The sequence below is a fragment of the Anarhichas minor genome, unplaced genomic scaffold, assembly GCF_050575085.1.
Source record: "Anarhichas minor isolate MPS153535 unplaced genomic scaffold, ASM5057508v1 ptg000010l, whole genome shotgun sequence".
NCBI lineage: Eukaryota > Metazoa > Chordata > Actinopteri > Perciformes > Anarhichadidae > Anarhichas > Anarhichas minor.
The window spans coordinates 9296949-9314532 of NW_027466456.1; the positions used below are offsets into that span (position 1 = coordinate 9296949).

The 17584-nt window shown below is 41.6% G+C and overlaps 1 protein-coding gene across 1 annotated transcript in view; it reads left to right on the plus strand.

The window, feature by feature from the left end:
- Positions 1-17584, plus strand: part of negr1 (neuronal growth regulator 1) — a 123955-nt gene that overhangs the window by 92226 nt on the left and 14145 nt on the right. The window contains exon 7 of the mRNA XM_076088073.1: positions 6968-7009. Within this exon, the coding sequence (XP_075944188.1) occupies positions 6968-7009 (42 nt within the window). The remainder of the gene's footprint in view (positions 1-6967; positions 7010-17584) is intronic.

Here is a 17584-nt window from a genome sequence, read left to right on the forward strand (position 1 = left end):
GATAGCTATTGAAGAGCAAGACGGGGCGGGTGAAAGGAGCATGCATATTTGATAGAGCGTCATACATTGCGGTGCATAAAAGTGGAAACACAATGTGGGTGGTACAGTAGTTTCTTTGGATGTTTCCATTACACTGCGAGGTTTCGTGACTGTGCATGAGACGATGAGGTCAAATGGGGGACACCCCCACTCAAAAAGCCTTCTTGAAATACAGCCACTGGGTAAAAAGATGAAATATAAATCAAAATACGAAGCATTCAGGGCTCTGTTTCATTAGTCTCTTGTCAAGATTCGGAAGTTGTAGGTCCTTATTATAAGCAGTGTAAATCCTGTTTGTGGTAACTTAACAGAGTCCCTTTAAATCATTCCAGGAAACAGCATTCCATCATCGCTTATGAGATGACCTGTGACTCTGGAAAGCCTTCTCTCAGGGAAAGTAAACGCATATGTCGACCAACCAAAGCAGCCACTGGAAGACAGCTGTCTGGTTTCTGTTTAAAATAAAATGAGGATGAATAGCATCCTGGCTTTGTGCACATGTTGACATGGTTGGTTTTGACAAATTTCTGCATTTTTTTTAAATTCTTTTTTAAAAATGAGTTGGATGGCCGTGTCTTCCCTGTGTGCTGTTGGACAGGTTTGGATTCGGTTGTTGTGTTAGACCGTGTGGGTGTCTGTGCTGTTAAACCATTAGTCAGGGATTGTGATCTCTTTCAGCTAAGTACCACTTTAAGCTGTGTGTTTAAAGCTGTGGTAAAACACTAACTGAGTTCTTTGGAGTAGAAAGAAGGCACGTAAACTCTTTGTCACTACCTGTCAGAGTACTCTGTGTGTGTGTGTGTGTGTGTGTGTGTGTGTGCACAAAGCTTTTTATACCTGGTCGCTTTTTGAATAACACAATACCCCGTGTCATCAACGAAAAGACAAACGATAGAGTAGAAAAGCACTTGTCACAATTGTCTGTACTTCTGAACGGTTGTCAAACGGTTTGACTCAGCTGTTGTACTGAGCCAAAGCAGCAACACTGGAAAACTTAGTGTGTGAACTGGGTCGGTGCATTTGTTCTCACACTAAGAAAGAGGTCAGTTTCATACAAAAGGAGGAGTGAGATAAGTCATCAGCTACACGAGGTTATGTGTTTGTTTGTTTGTTGATTTACCTGTTGACTTTATTTCACAGGCACATTGCATATTGTAGACATTGTCATCAAATAGCCAGAGCTAGCCCAATCGTTAGCTTTTGTGGCCAGATGTTGCATTCAGCATGTCTGTTATTATCTACAAAATAGTTTTTGTTCATATGTCCACAAGTTTATGCACCAATAATGCTGGCTTTGCAAATGTTTGTGTAGGGAATTACTATAGCACACCCAGCACGACGAGCATCTGTGTAAACTACATTAAGTTTGCTTAACTGAAAGAAAAATGTCCTGAAATACATGATCTTTTTTTTAGTTTTGGAGTTTGGAGAGATCTCACACAAAAGAACAGTATAGGAGGAAGGAATGTAAGTTGAAGACACGGAAGGGAAACCTGCTGCATCCACAGCCCAAACTGTGTGAGCGGTAAAATGCTTCAACTCAACACAATGTGACCAAATGTATGGACAGTGATTGGTAATGCTGTCGTTAATGAAAACAGCCTGCTGTTAAACAAAGACACAAAGGGTTACAAACATGTGTGTGCTACACTTTGCATTAATTGTTCTTAAACATAATCTGTTGTTAATGATTAATTAAGTTATATGATTGAGTTTAATTGTCCCACGAGCAATAGTACCGCTGATCTGGCCCCAGTTTGTGTTCCTCCTATATATTACCATTCCATTCAAGGTTATCTAACAACACTTTCCGCTGTTCTGAAGGCATCTCCAGAATCCTCAAAGACTCGATATATATCATCCACAACACAATTAAAAAATATTCTTATCATTTTGAACCGTCTTGTGCATTGTTTTCCTAACCCAAACAAAGATTTGTCTCGCTCAATTTGTACAAGGTTTTATGACTGATAGTAAGAATACATGTATTATCACTTGTATTGGTTTATATGGATGTTTCTAGTCTTTCATAGTAAAGCAACAACATTTTGTGTTTTACAACAAGAGCAACAGTTAGTGTTTTCCAAAGCACGAGGTTGTGTTTTTCTCCTTGTGCGTAAAGACATATACTCTACACCACTCACTCACACACACACTTCATGATTTTAGCTGAGGTATAACAATCGCCAAGCTGGCAATCCCTATTTCAACTTCCCATTTCATGTGCTAGATGGAAACGAACTTCGATGAAAAGACTGAGGCTGTTCTCTCCAATTTTCCGAGGAGTCCTCCAGCTTAATTGGTCAAGCTCTTATCCCCCAGCCCACCTCGGCTTAGCCCTGGAGGTGATTTTCTCTGCCTATACCTCTGCCTTCATTTCCTCCTTTTTCCTCTCCCCCTCCTCCCCTCCCTCAGCAGTAATCGGAAGAGACTGATGGGGGAGAGAAAGAGTCTCTCTCTCTCTCTCTCTCTCTCTCTCTCTCTCTCTCTCTCTGTGTAACTGCTCAGCCTCCCTCAGGCAGGAGAGACACTGCTGGCTAGTTGGTTAATGAACGTCGTGTTCGTTTGTCACGCTTATCAATCACCGCGTGTGTAGGTGTCATTTCGACATGTCTCCTCATCTCGCCATTGTTGTTGATGATGTTGTTTGTTCCCACACTGTGTGATTGCACCTGAGTCATGGAACAGAGATGCAGGGAAATGGGAGCTAAAGGTGAAACCTAAAATGTGTGTGTGTGTGTGTGTGTGTGATTGCAGCTTCAAATGCAGGGAAGTAATACTGAAGCCATTGGAAGGCACGTTTCAGCAAGGTGTTTTCATCTTTGTGTAAAATGACTAGCCTTTCTATTCATTTGTCTGCATTGGTCATAAAACCAGCTGGATCTTGGCAATATTTCTCTTTTTCTGATTGTTTTTCCAGTGATAAAATTTTGAAGATGACCACAAGGCATTACTTGACATAGTTTTCAAGGGTTCACCTAAAAGTCGCATGACGTATCAAAATACGCTGAGTGAATTTAACATGGTGAGGTTGAAGTGTCCTTTATTTTTACCCCAAAAGCACCCTTACAGTGTTGCACAATTGTTCTATCATTTGAATGCCTAAATTTCCATAAATAAGCGATCATAAAAACCATTAGCATTTTTTCCGTCTCACTGCGATGAGGAAATGTTTGGTGCTGTAGCAGAGTGTTCATCCTGCAGCCCAGCGGGCAATGGACTTTATACTCCACCACCCTCACCAACTCCTGTCGGAGGCCAGATGCACTGCTAGGAACGCTCATCCCTGAATGACTGAGAGCCCACTGGATGCTCAGCGGATGATACATTCTCTGGACAGCATTTAAAAAGACACAGGATGAATTAGTAATCTGCTGGCTCACAAACTAACACAGGCTTTAACACCGACTGTTCCACCATCATGGAGGGACCAGTGAGGAAAATAAAAAAACAATTGAATAGCTAAAGAGTTTACATGAAGAATGACTTGACAATGCACTCAAATGGAGCAGGAAGATGAATTGGTAGTTTATTTGGAACATTATATTACTACCTATTCTTTTAAGGCATGCTATGTAAGATTCCTACTACACTATAGCACAAAACTGGCCATATTCTGTCTGTTGGGGGGTTGCTAGGATTAGGATCAATGTTATTGACTCAGCATGTAATTCATGAGGTGCTGGGTTTTGGCACAAATACTCCACAAATGGAAGGATATCTTTCGTCTTTGCTGCTTTTGGATCTTTGGTTTTATTAGCTCGCTACCACGCCCAATGTTAAGGACTACCCCCTCACATACTTTAGTACTTTACTATAGCTGATTGAGTCGTGATATTGCAGCTTTAGTATTAACTCCTCATTACGCTTGTGATGAGTTAAACTTCGCGGGGCCCCACATGAACAAATCATGTCCTATAAATCTCTAGCATTATCCCGTCTAGAGAGAACAAAGAGAAGAAGAATCCATGAAATGAAATAGCTGTGAAAACTAATGTGTTTTATCTCGCAAGTGAGCAGGATGTGCAAGGTCGGCCGCCATATAGAGTGCGTGAAATGATGCATTGCTGTGCTGAATGGGAGAAAGAGCCCAAGTCAGTGTGGAGCTACGAGGGAGAGATTGCGTGTCAAAAGATATGTTCCACAGTAACGGACGAGTGTCTGAGAGCTCATGAAATGATTCACTGGTGAATTCATGCTCAAGTATTAATCAGATAGCACCCGCCTGCCTGTTTGAAGAAGCGACTAAAAAGAAATTGTCTTCACATATGGGCTCCCCCAGAAGCACTTAAAGTGGGAACATTTGTGGAAGAAAAGATGAATCTGACCATTTTCCCACCAATATATCGAGGGAAAAGGCATATCATTTCAAGTACCAGTACTGATTCCTACACAATTTCCCCATCAAAGAGAATGATGAAATCAAATGAAAGCAAATGTTTTATTGTTGTTGGCACAACAGTAGCTTTTTAAACGGCAACACAGTCATTACACAGTAGTTAGAGTGTCTCTGGAAAGTGACACAGAGACCAGAGATTGAGAGCATTGCCCCACAATTGAAATGGCAATATTGAGTTTCCATGTAAATGGATTAAAATGGAGAGTCAAAGTCGGCCTCTGCACTATTGCATGGCCTAGATACAGCAGCTCACTGCAACAACATATAGTATTCTTTTTCTTTGTGCGTGAATATGTGTGAGGTGCAATAATGGCTGCCAAGGTTTCCCTTGTGACAGACAGGCTCCGCCTCTACCACGAAGCCTCCTGGAAGAAGGTGTTTTTTTTACTTTTTGTGAGGTATAAACCGTTTTTTAGCTGCAGAAGTGTAAGTTGCACTGTTTGTGTGCCACAAAAAAAACAAAAAAACCTGCGAGTCTAACCAATGCATCACTCTGGGTTGAGCTCTGATGAACAGCTTTCCTTTGCCACACGTCCAAGATTCTGCTCCCCGAATTAGTCACTGCAGAAATCTGGTCACAGCTTATCTCGATTAAGTGCTTGTTTACCAAACAGAAAGCCGTGCTATTTATTTATTTTTTGTCTTAAACTTCAGCTTAAATGGGCAGTCATGTTCACATTGCAGTGATATCTGTAAACCATTCAATAATTGATGCTGCAGAGTAGAGTGTGGCTTTAGCTCTGAGCTTTGGATGGCAGAAATCAAAGGAATTGGCACACTGGCTCATTCTTGAGTCCTTGGTAACAATAACATCGTCAACACCTAAATGTGTTATAATTCTTTTTGGGCTACAAAATGTGTCAGAAAAATCATACATATTGCTTTCCTTCACCTCTTTACATCTCTCACACGTGTGGCTCCTTTTGCAAAAACATCTTAACCACAAGTATGGCTCAGCATAGGATCTACTTGGTGTGACATTTTACTCATGCACTTCAAAAGTAAAGAAGATGTGTTTGCTGCCGTCCTCCCTTGGACACACTCTGCTCTACTAGTTTAACACACTGGACTGAACATTTGTGGATGTGACATTATTCCATCTCCCAAATGCCACCAGTGGCTCAGCCTGAAATGAGTTCATGAGCTAATCAGATTGGTACTCTTGAGTTCCGTCTACAGAGGGATCAAAGGCAGACCATTGCCGCATTTCCACTGCATGTTACGGAACCGTTCTTTTTTGGTTTTCCATCGGCAAAGGTTGTGGATGGTACCTGGTACTTTTTTTGGTATCACCTCGGTTGAGGTTCCAAGCGAGCCGAGGCAATGCTACACACCGCTGATTGGTCAGAGAGAATCATCGCTAGCGCCATTCTGCGCAAACCCGCCATTTTCAAATAGCCAAGCTGCCATCAACAGGAATCGCAATTTTTTTAGTTTTTACTCCCTTGACTGGGAATTAAAAGTGCCCGCCCACAAAATGACTCTGTTGAACGTTACACTACCCGGTACAATGGTCCACACTTTCCTCTGTTTGGTTGCTGATGAAAGGAGCCATTGAGTAGGATCGAGGATGTCACGGCAGTTTTATATGGCGTATGGCGATAAGCTATGGATCTGGTCTATATTAAAACGAACTAGAGCCTCCAACCGGAAGTGAGTTGGGTTGAGTCAAGTTTAACCGAACAATGAAGTGGAAATGTGTGATTTAAGTTTTTCATCCAATCACCAAACCCCTTTAGCAGTAGCGTACAATAATTACAATGTTCCCCAGTGCACTCTATTATGACGGAGCCCGAGTTACTTACTACTGCTTTCATGTGTGAAAGACATGACTGCTCGCTCGGCTTGCAGATTTGCTCAGCTTGTCAATCTTGACAGATTTTGCACCTAAACTAGCTACTGTAAATCATATCATCTCGTCACATGATCAAATAGAGACTTCACATTGGACAACCTCAACATATATTTTGACAATTTATATGACAAAATGACGAAAGAAAAAAACAAATCAATCGTTTTTTTCATGGTTTGTTTTTAGTTTTGTGTAGTTTATGTAGAATCAGTGGCATATGATGTTGTTATAGGTGGCTACTGACTATTTAACCCCAAAAAGGAAATCCATGAGGTTGATGAGTTTGCCTTTTTAAGGGGAATATATAGCAATTGGCCAGATCATGCTTTCTGCCCAACACATTTGCAGGGCCTGCTCTCTCTACAGTCCCCCCACCCGACCCCACAGGCCCCAGTGTAACCGTAGTGCATCGCCCCAGGCCCCCAGGTTCCCCTCATTTTTGACCCCTGCAAATCCGAGACAACTGGGCAGATAAAGGGTATTGTTTATGAGCATGTGGAGGTTGCATCTTGCCACAGAGACACCGGTCCTTAATGCATGGAGAGGATTTTTCTCCATTCCCTGTCCTTTTGTCCTTGCATGCATTTTTATTTTTATTTTACGTCTCCATTCTGTTAATAATACATGAATGTCCTCTTTCCCTCCCCCTCCCCCTTACCCCCTCTCCTCCCCTGTAGCAATTATTGAACCCACCACCACTAGTGCTGTCTCAAGCCCAGGTCAGTATATGTCACCATGCTGTACACCAAATCAGCAAAGAGGTCCGCTGCCTCATACTTACCTGAGCTGAAATTCTCTCCTCCATCTTGATCTATTTCAATTGGCTGGCTGGAATGCCTGCTGGGTGTACAGCTTCGTTGTGTGTCCTTTATTTGTTTGATTTGCATTCCTTGGTTGTTTTCTGTTACTTTTGGGTTGGCTTCTCCAGCCTGGCTACATATACTTCCTGCAGCCTGTGTCATCACAACACCCTGCCCCCCTTCCTTTCATTGCAACGCCACCTCCGCCACCACCACCCCCACGTGGAGCACACAGTAGCGTCATCAAAGTGGCTGTTCCATAGGCCCCTGGGTCTGATGCTTGTCATAATGGCTTCCTTTTCTCCTTCTCCTTCTGGCTTTCTCACCACAAACATTGCCACTCTCCTGCTCATCAGTGCTACCTAAATGCAGTATACATCAAAGGCCAGGAAGCTGTTGGTGGCAAAGGCCCTTGGTTTGCTGTTTGCAAGATGGAATCTCTGCTGTCTTTGTACTTTTATCACTCCCTTTCTGTCTTAATCTTCCTATATCCCTCTCTCTCCTTTCTGTCTCTGTTCTTTCCTCTTTCTAGAACAATCAGTTGGCGCTCTGCCACCCTCTTTAACCTGATCTCCTGCTAGTGCTGTTGTCGGTGCTACACTGTCAATGTCACCCTCGCCCCCCCCCCCTCAATGTGTTCTGCCGCTTCCACATTCCAGCCCAGAGTAATCCCCTCTGCCTGGTCGTCTTTTCTCCCTCTCTAATGGTTTTAAGCAAGTCGCAGAATGTAATCTCTCATACTGGTTACATTATTTTTGCTTAATACTGTTCATGTGCACAGAAACATGTCGACATGCACTCTTTCACTGGCACGAAACACGCACAATACGCACTGAACGGAAGACATGCTGAACTATTCAAACATGCTCGGATGCACTTGCACTAACCCGCGATCACATTCAGCAAGGATTCATACTGCATGATGAATCCGCTCAGTGTTTTCTGTGACTCTTCATCCAGCTCTGTGGATGGGCGCTATTGTTTTCCACTTGCGTTCTATGGAGACACAACTCTGGAGTAGCACATGTTCGCCTGCGTTCTGTACCTGTCTATCTGAGCCAAACATAATTATCCATGGAGATTCTGTCAGATAACGAGTTCAAATGAGCTCAGCAGCAACGAACAGTCCTGGCATGGCCCTGAACTCTCATTTGATGTAACGCTTGCAGAACAAATGACAATTTCATGGTCCAAAGGAACACCACTGGTTTCAATCGTGGAGATAAACTCGCTCAGCGAACCACTGATCTTGTTTTGTTCCAAGTTGTATTTGAAGTTAATTTTTTGATGGCGCCCTCACTAAATGGCTTGGTAAAGGGAATTATTTCAGATCCCTGCAAATGGTTCTTCGTCCCAACCGTTGTTTAATCAAGTTTGATAATTAATTTGAACAGTAAAATATCGCCTTTCATTTCCCCTGTGAATAAGTTTGGGAAGACGTGCTTCCAAAGTAAGGGATGAAATTCTCGTCAGTAAGGTAAGCGAATCAGATCTGTGAAGTGGAACAATTGTTCATCCCCCACTGCACTTGGAGTGCATGTTTCAGCCCATTGATCGAATGACAAATGACAAAAAAATGCAAATTACATAGAGAAAACAACATTAATAGGAAACATCAGTCATTGTGCTTTCAAATCTAACGTTGTTGTTGTTGTTGTTGTTGTTGTTGTTGTTGTTGTTGTGCCAGTAAGAGTCAGATCAGGTGGGCAAAAATGTGTAAGTTAATTACATCATACTTGCATGCTAGTTATTGGATTGTTTTGACTCAGAGCTTGTGTACTTTGATCGTTCAAACACAGAACTGTGGACATCTTTGTGCCACGAGGATAGTTTTCACAATGATTTGATTGACTGAAACTAGACTACGACTATATTACTGAATACGGTATGCATTTCTTGGATATTCAAAACATGAATTGTGTATGTAATGGTTATTTTCTTCAAGCCCTGAGGAGGCTGTATAAAGCTGAATTTGTCTTAAAACTGCCACACTACAATATATACTGTACTGTCCACATTTTCAGAAATAGACTGACCATGATACAGTAAGTTGTTGTTCTTGAGTTGTCACTAACAGCTACCAGAAGCTCTTATCAACAAACTAAAAGAGTCAAAGGTTAACACCCAGCAGGAAGCCCCCTGCCCCATTTATGATGTCACAACCACCTGAGGAAACTGAGATCCTTCAGTGTGTGTGCAACAGGCTGCTGAAAGTCAGCTGTGGTCACTGTACTGTTCTTGGCTATAGTGTGTTGGGGAGGCGGCATGAAGGCTGGAACTGGTAAGAAAGTCTCTGTGGTCGAGCTGGAACTGCACAGTCTGGAGGCAGTAGCAGAGAGGAGGAGGAGGAGGATGATGATGGACATGATGAACGCCGTCCTGAAAAACCCCTCCCACTCTCTTGATGATGAACTGTAGCAGATGGACACGACATTCAGCCACCAGCTCGTCCTAGCAAAGAGCAAGATGCTATGCTTCAGGCGTTCACTTGTGGCCACTGCCATCACAGCAACTGTGACCACAGCCGTAGCCAGCTGTGACCCCCCCCCCCCACCACCACCACACCTAAGCCACTCCCACTCAGTCAGACCTGTCACACTCACTGCTCACACCTCTTACTGCTCCACCATCAGGACGATCAAAAATGCCATTTTTCTACAGCTGTCGAACAATGATACTTAAACTTCATAATAAATATGGCTCTACCTGTTATTGTCATTAACGTTTTAATGTTACTGCTGATACCGTAGTAGTAGTTGTTTTAAATGAATAGTTTGACATTTTAGATGAAAAGATCTACATCACTCTCGTATCTGTACATTTTTATATGAATCTACAGCCAACACTTTAGCTTACCTTATCTTAAAGACTGGAAGCATGAGGAAACAAGTTCATCTACCAGCACCTGTAAAGCTCACTAACATGTCAATCCGAACAAAACGCAAATGTATAAAGTTGTGGTGCTGGTTGGTTAGAATTCTTCTTTGTATAGAGTCTGTATCTTTGACCCCTGACACTTGAATTCCCCCCCTGGGAGTGAATAAAATCGTATCCTATCGAGTCATTTCTCATCGTATCTCATCTCATCAATGTCGTACAGACATGTTCACACTTGTCAGGGAGCCAAAGACAGAAATAGAAACCATCTGTTGTTGCTGCATGACCGAATCCTCTGTGCCACAAAGGTTTGCACTGCCCATGTTTCAAATGGTATATACCACATTTTGTTGACTATAAAGTTATTAAGCTTGTTTTATCTTTAGCATATGGATTCGTATGCATTTACCTAAATATAAAGCACTGATCCAATACTCCAAAGCAGCTGGCTCGGTGCCACCCTGTCATCCCGATGAAATGTAGACCTGTGATAATAGCATATGCTCCCACAGGCTTTCACTTCTGTTTATTCCCGCAAATCACTTGACAGTAGAAAAACAATGTTCTTAACACTGTACTGAGCCCAATTTCTTGTCTTTTGCGAGGCACGGTGTACAGTGCTGCTGGTTCAAGGGATATGACATGCATTATACATAATGCATGTGACTCTCTGATTCCCATGTGTCATGTCAACTCCCAAATAAACAACATTCAGGCAGCCTGAGAGTAGCTAAGTGAGGATGATCCACACACCGTTTCGCTGTTCTTAGCCCTCTTTTCTCACAGGACATTATTATTTATCTTCTCTCCATTATCTGTTGTAATCAGAACTAATTTCGCAGAAGGAGGTAACCCAACCCAGCATGAAGCACTAGGAGATAGGAAGGAGAGATTAATTAAGGTTTATGTGTCTTGCTAATATTGTGGAGAAGGTCATAAAACAACTTGTGTTGAGAGAATCCATGATGGAGCAACCTTTAAGAATGGGTTCCTGCATTGTCTTCTGAATTTTTAGTCAAATCAATTTCCTTTAGATGTTTTTGAAAAATCACACAGAAATCACAAGCTTAACGAAGACAATGTTCCGATTGATTTAGAATGAGAGGAGGTCATATTTCAATGAAATGTGTCTTTATTCAAGGTCCAGAGCGGAACATCAAAGAGTTAATCTACCTTATTAAGTATTCTTCCAAAGTCCTCCAAAATGCAAAAGTCACTCTCTCAGCTCCCCAAAGGCTCGGGGAGCTGGGTTAATGACATTATTTTAGTGGGCATGTGAAGCTTCTTCCAATCAAAGGATAGCTGGCTAATTTATATCTGAAATTGGGGTAATGTCTTCTTTGGAAGATGACTCTAAACAAGGTTAGGTTTCCTCTTTCAATTCTTTATTTGGATATCTAATGTCGGTACAAGTTGGACCCTGAGGCACATTTTGGTGGTCTCGCACTGCGCGAGGGCTTCTTCAATAAATAAACAACTTGGTATTTTTCTCTTAAGTTCTGAATTAATATTCTCTCTTGGCCATCACTTTGTAAATATTAGACTAACTATTACTGGAAAGAGCTCATATGCGCATTTTGTCTGTCTTTGAAACCATGTGATGCATTGCTTTGGTGATTAAATCTGCAGCTGACTGTTTTTCAGAATACTGTGGCAATATTCTCTAACTTTGGCCCTAATGCATAATGCATCTTTAGCTGTGTGCATTAAAATGTTACTACTTTACATACCTTTTATCACAATTGTTTTCCTGATTGGCCTCAGTGGGAATTAATAGTGATAAAAGAGTTAACAGTTTGAAGTTTGAAATTTTAAATGAAAGTTTTCAGATGTTTGCCCAGTTCAACTGAGGCGCCCCATTGTGGATGAGAAACAAGCCGAGCCTGAATATTGGATGCTATCAGCTATTGGTTTGTAATGAAGGCAAAGTGACTTAAATGTTCACTGTATTTCTTTTTCTTTCAAACAGCGTCTTTACTTTGTGGGGCTGTCGTCAATATGGTGTCACATCAGACAAAAGCTCTCTCCATTTTACAACACGAAAGCCTCCACATCAGAGCCGGGGAAATGGAGGAACTGACTCTGGTTTTCACTAATTCACTACAAAATACTGACGATTAACAAAGTTCTTGGGCCCTGCAGCGGTGCATACTAAGTTCTTACAATGTATTCATACACAACATATGCTCCAACATATGCTACATGTCCACATGGATTAGTTATTACTGATTTGAATTGATAGCCTGAATGGTAGGTCATCCTGAATTAATCGGTGAAAAGTAAATTCACAAAAATCATGGAAGGAAAAACTAAAAGAATATCTTTGATTTATGACACAGTAATATGTTTTTGCTGTCACAGTATGTCCTAAATCTACCTCAGGATTATTTCTGACATTGTGCAGGAGAACACTGATACACACTGATATAACACTGATTGATATTGGACTCCTTGGATGTGATTGAATGAGCTGAACAGATCAGAGTCTTTTGTTTCACCCCAGGTGAAGCCAATCGCCGTCGATCAGTACACATCGCCTATTTTCATAAGACTATCTTCATCTGTTCCTCAGTTATTTTCAAACCAAACTTGGGTCACATCCCATTTGTTTTCTTTTCAGACCTTTTTAGCGTAGCAGAGAAGCAATCTGACACTCTCAAGTCAAAGAGAACCAGGTACTAGATTGAAAAAGAGGCTTTTTTAGAACGTGAACTGCAAAAGCCAGAAGTACTAAAGTTGAGTTTCGTCCAGAGGCAATTACAATACAAGCACCAATGTGACTGTTGATGTGAGCTGAGTCACCCCAGCTAATGACATTATAAATACACTGCACTTGTGAAATATTTAATAGGATGGAACATCTCCCACTGATTAGCTTACGCCGGGGTCTTTGTCTGAGAAGACTGGCAGCGCAAATCCTCGACGTCTGGACAGCAGTATTTAACTGCTCGAGGAGCCTCTACAGTAAACAGCCCTGCCTCACTTTACCCAGCATGCCTGGTGTCAGACACACTGAGCTGCCCACAGATAATCCGTTTTTTTGGCAGTGCATTTTCTACCAGCCTTATCAGTTATATGGAGGCAAGATCAAGAGCCGTGCAAACCTTCTGCAGCCACCTCACGCCGCCACCCCGACTCCTGTCCCGTACGGTTTGTTTTGAGGTGATATGCTGACCTTCATTTTTTTCTTAGTGCTAACTCCCAATGTTCGTCTCTGGGAGGGCCTGATAAGCAGATGGCATGTCATCTATCATCCTTGACCCCTGGATCCCTGGACAATGTAAATATGCGATGGCTTTTTGTCCTGTGAAACTGGAAGCCGTGAGCTTCTCCAGTCGAAAAACTGTTGTTACAGTACACGGGTTTAAAGTGTGTGCTCTGGAAATAGAACTGGCATTTCCTCCTTTGCTGCTGTATTATATATCTGATGAAAGTAAAGTAAATAGGAAAACACAATTCTCCAGTGACTACATGTACAAAACTCCTCATAATGCACCACATTATACAGGACACATCCAGCAATAAGTAAGACCACTAATTATCCTTTTATAGTGCTCCTGAGTGTGCCATAATATTTCCAGAATTCATTTATTTGATCAACACATCCCATGCCTTATTACAACATGTGCTTTATTGTAACAGCATATGTTTTCAGGAAATGTAAGCCATTATTTTTGATATTCTAATAGCACACAATATGATTGCCGTACGATCTTCTGTTTTCTCTCAGTAATTCATTTTAATGAATATGAATCAAGGAAAGTGTTATTTGTGCTATTTGGCTGATTGGTACTCAGTTGTTGGTGTGATATTAGTCATTATGGGTTAGCTTGTCTTTTGCTCTGGCTGCCTGGGCTTTTTATCACAGTGCCCTAAAACACATTCTGAATGCTAATACTGATTGGTGAAATGTGGGAGATACCGACAATGAAATTGATTTTGTGTTTTACTGTGCTAGGAAGGGTGCTTTAAAACTCTCTTTCTCCTTATTTGCTTTTGTTAATTAATTGTGAAACACTTAAGATATGCTTTAAAAAAAGGAACATTTTCATGAAAACCTCCGAAACACAGAAATTAGTATTGATTGTGCGATTGCTACAACACACAAAACAGAAGATGAGCAGTATTTCTAGGAATAACACCCATTATTGTTGATTTGCACCACTCAATTTACAGCTAATGGCAACATTCAGTGTGAATGCAGGAAGGCGTAGTTGGTATGCACGATGAACTGACCTGTGTCTTTAAGTTGTAGACAAATAAACCAATCCAAATATTCTTACGTTACCAGTATTAACAACAAAAATATGCTTAGAATCCTTAATGCAACATATTTGGTGCTGCTAAACCGATTAGCCATTAAACATAATTTCCATCATATTGCTACATAATTTAGATTCAATACATGATACTAAAATAATGCAAATCATAAAGACTAGATCATAAAACAACAGTAAAATCCACCCACGGTGATGCCTTCTGGAGGCTCAAATGAGAGAACGCTGTGTGTTGTACTCACTTGTTTCCTAGTTTACATCAGAGGCAGGTGTTTTGATTACAGTGTCTGCATGGGTAACCAAAGTTTAATCCTTAAAAATGAACGCCCTCATCTTACGTTGAAAATGTTGCTATTGGACATATTTAGGGGTTTTGCAGAGTCACCATTATTAGGTGATAGGTGAAGCATTTAAATCTGATCTTCTGAGGACTATTGCTGGATTAGCAGTGATAAAATATATCCCAACATTTCTCTGATTCCAGACTCTCATTGAGCATTCACAGCACATTTCGGTCTCCCACAAAAGCCCACTTCCCTCTCTTCCCTCTGATCTTTACACTATAAACATGTTGTTATCCATATTAGCTGTTTGTCTCCACAAAGACCTGTTTTCAGGGTTGCTTTTCACCTGTTTGTCAGTCTGGGATATAGATGGCCGTGCTGCCCCCTCCCTTCAGCCGATAATTCTACTTACCAAACATCTCGCTCACCGAGTCCCTCTGCCTCTCTGTTCATTCCCTTGCTCCCACATGTACCGCTCTCCTCTTTGCCTCTGATTATCTCTCTCACTTCGCATCTCCTCAGGAGTGTCGGCCATTAAATACAAACCTGGTCATGCTGTCAGTCCCACGCACACACAGAAGAAACACAGCGGTGCACGCAGAAAACGAAATAACTGTCTTCAGAAGAACAAGAAAACTATTTCACAGACTTCACTTTGTTTTTGCTCATCTTTCATGGATATTTTTCAGTATTTGTGAGGATGGTATTGGTGGTGGGTATTAAAACTGAGAGCTGTCAGAGTTTTTAAATTGTGCCAAAGAATCTTCTTTCTTTTATGTGTTTATTCCCACCTCTTTCTTGAGCTCTCGTTGCAGGCAGTGCTTTTATCCCTGTCGCTGTCACTTATATTCTTTTTCTCGAGCATAACTTTTCAGAGTTTGCAGATCACCAAATCTCACACATCTACCATGCTCAGAAGATCAAAGCACATTATGCATTGTGTTAGTGCTCGCAGGTCTGTGACATCCTTCTCCAGTATTGATGTTGTATTTACAGCTGTTTTTCAAAAACCTGCAGTCTTACTCTTGAGTTGAAAGTTTGGCAAATAAGAAGAAAAGCACACAAAAGGGAAGTCACCATTAAATGGACAAGAAAAGTGTTTTTTTTTGTCAATTCAAATCTTTTCCAACTTTAATTGGCCCGCTCGCCACAGCAGTCAGGGCGATTAATAAGACGATTCAGCTGGAAAGATGAGTTTTGCTGCTCCCAACAACAGACTGGCCTCTGCAGTTGCTGTGTGAGAGCTGGAGCAGCAAATGGATAGCCATTTCCTTTTATGACCACGAATGGCTGCTGTAGAGATTCAGTCTTGGTCTATAATTGAGACACCAGGGTATATTCTCTTTCTGGACAGACTCTAATGGTTAGTGCATTAAGGAGGATGATTGAAGAAAGCAACACACTTACAGTAGAGGCTGCGGTAAATCAGAAAAGATGGCTTTTCGGCCAACTTGTAGATTGCGGTGGGTTCACACTGTGCTGTGCTTCAGGTCCTCCCTCTCTCTCATCTCTGGTGAGAGCACTCTTCAGCGGAGTTAAATGGGTGTAATTTTGAGGCAAAAGAGAGAGCACTTTTAGTGGTGATGGAGGAAAAGCTTTGGACATGTTGTCATTGCCCTTGGAAATACAGTAAATGCACTCTTCAAGCCTCGCTCAGTTGTTAGGATGCTCTTCGCTGCATCACTCTCAGCTTTGGTATTCAGCTCATGAGGGCTGAGGAGCTGAGGCAGTAGCTTTCATTAAGACATCAGCTGCATATTTACAGACCTGCAGGTAAAATGTGCAAAGTCCTGCCATTTGTAAGCCTCGAAACAGGGTTCGCCTTTTAAAATTAGATTTTTCAACAAGAGCTCACGTTTGAGTCATTTGATTATTATTAGTTGAAGTGTTGTTTCACTGTGCATTTACTTTAATGTCCTTCTGAAGCTACACCAGTGTTGTATTTGTGCAGTTACCAAGGTTACATGCCCTTGTGCGATCAGAAAAGGCACTGATTACCTGTTTATCACAGAGTATGAGCACACAGTGCCCATGTCAACTCGCAATAACACAATAGAGTCAGTGATTTTAGTAAATGCAGTTGTCATTCCCAAGCTGTAGCTGGTGAAACTCTTTCCTACAGTTGACACTGACCCTGAATCTGACAGGTCACAGATTTCGATGTGACACATACAACTACTTCATTGCTGCTCACTTTGTGCTGCTACCTGAGCTCTCCACTGCGTACGGTTCACTGTGTAATACGGACATACTACTCACAGTCTGTGTTTAGCTTAAGACGACTAGTGAAAACATCCACATTAATGCAATGAAAATCCTCGAGCAAACAGCTCTTCGTTTGACCGCCGAAATAATCGAATATAATCTAATCTAAATCTTACCTGCCGCTAACATTTCCGTGGTTTATCCCAGCTGTTTTGACACTATTTTGTGAGATTTGCAGGGGGATTGTATATATATTTAATCCATAAATTTAAAATGTTTTTCTTCCAACAACAGGTAACGTTAAGTTTTTATTTTCTGTCGATATTGAAAAAATCGCCATCATTTCCATTAACACTGCCTCACAATACTACGATGTCACTGAGCAATTATTACACCGCTTCTGTCAGGCAACCTGTATTTCCAACCGTTTCCTGCCAGCTTCACTTGTGACTTGGGGAGGCAAGCCTGGGCGGCTTGTTGTGTGGTTTCATATATATTCATATATGACAGCTGGCTGCCAACAGATTACTGGTCTTTCATGTGATTGTGCCAGAGGGGTTGAGTCTTTGTTGCCAGCCATCCTGATAGTACTTGAACTGCAGGAATTCTACTCATGTCTTCTTCCCATGTATTTGAATCTCAGAGGGACGGGGTGCCTGTATGTCACTCCATGATAAGTGTTGGGAATTACACAGTAATTAGTTTGCCCGTTCTAAACAAACCCTGACTGAAGCTGACAGTATGATGCCTGAGGAGTAAAGATACTGTGCCCACTGACTCCAAAAGCAACCCTTAACTAACCCCTTTGCCTCCCAAATATGCACAGAAATTAATATTCAAGGATTTGTTTC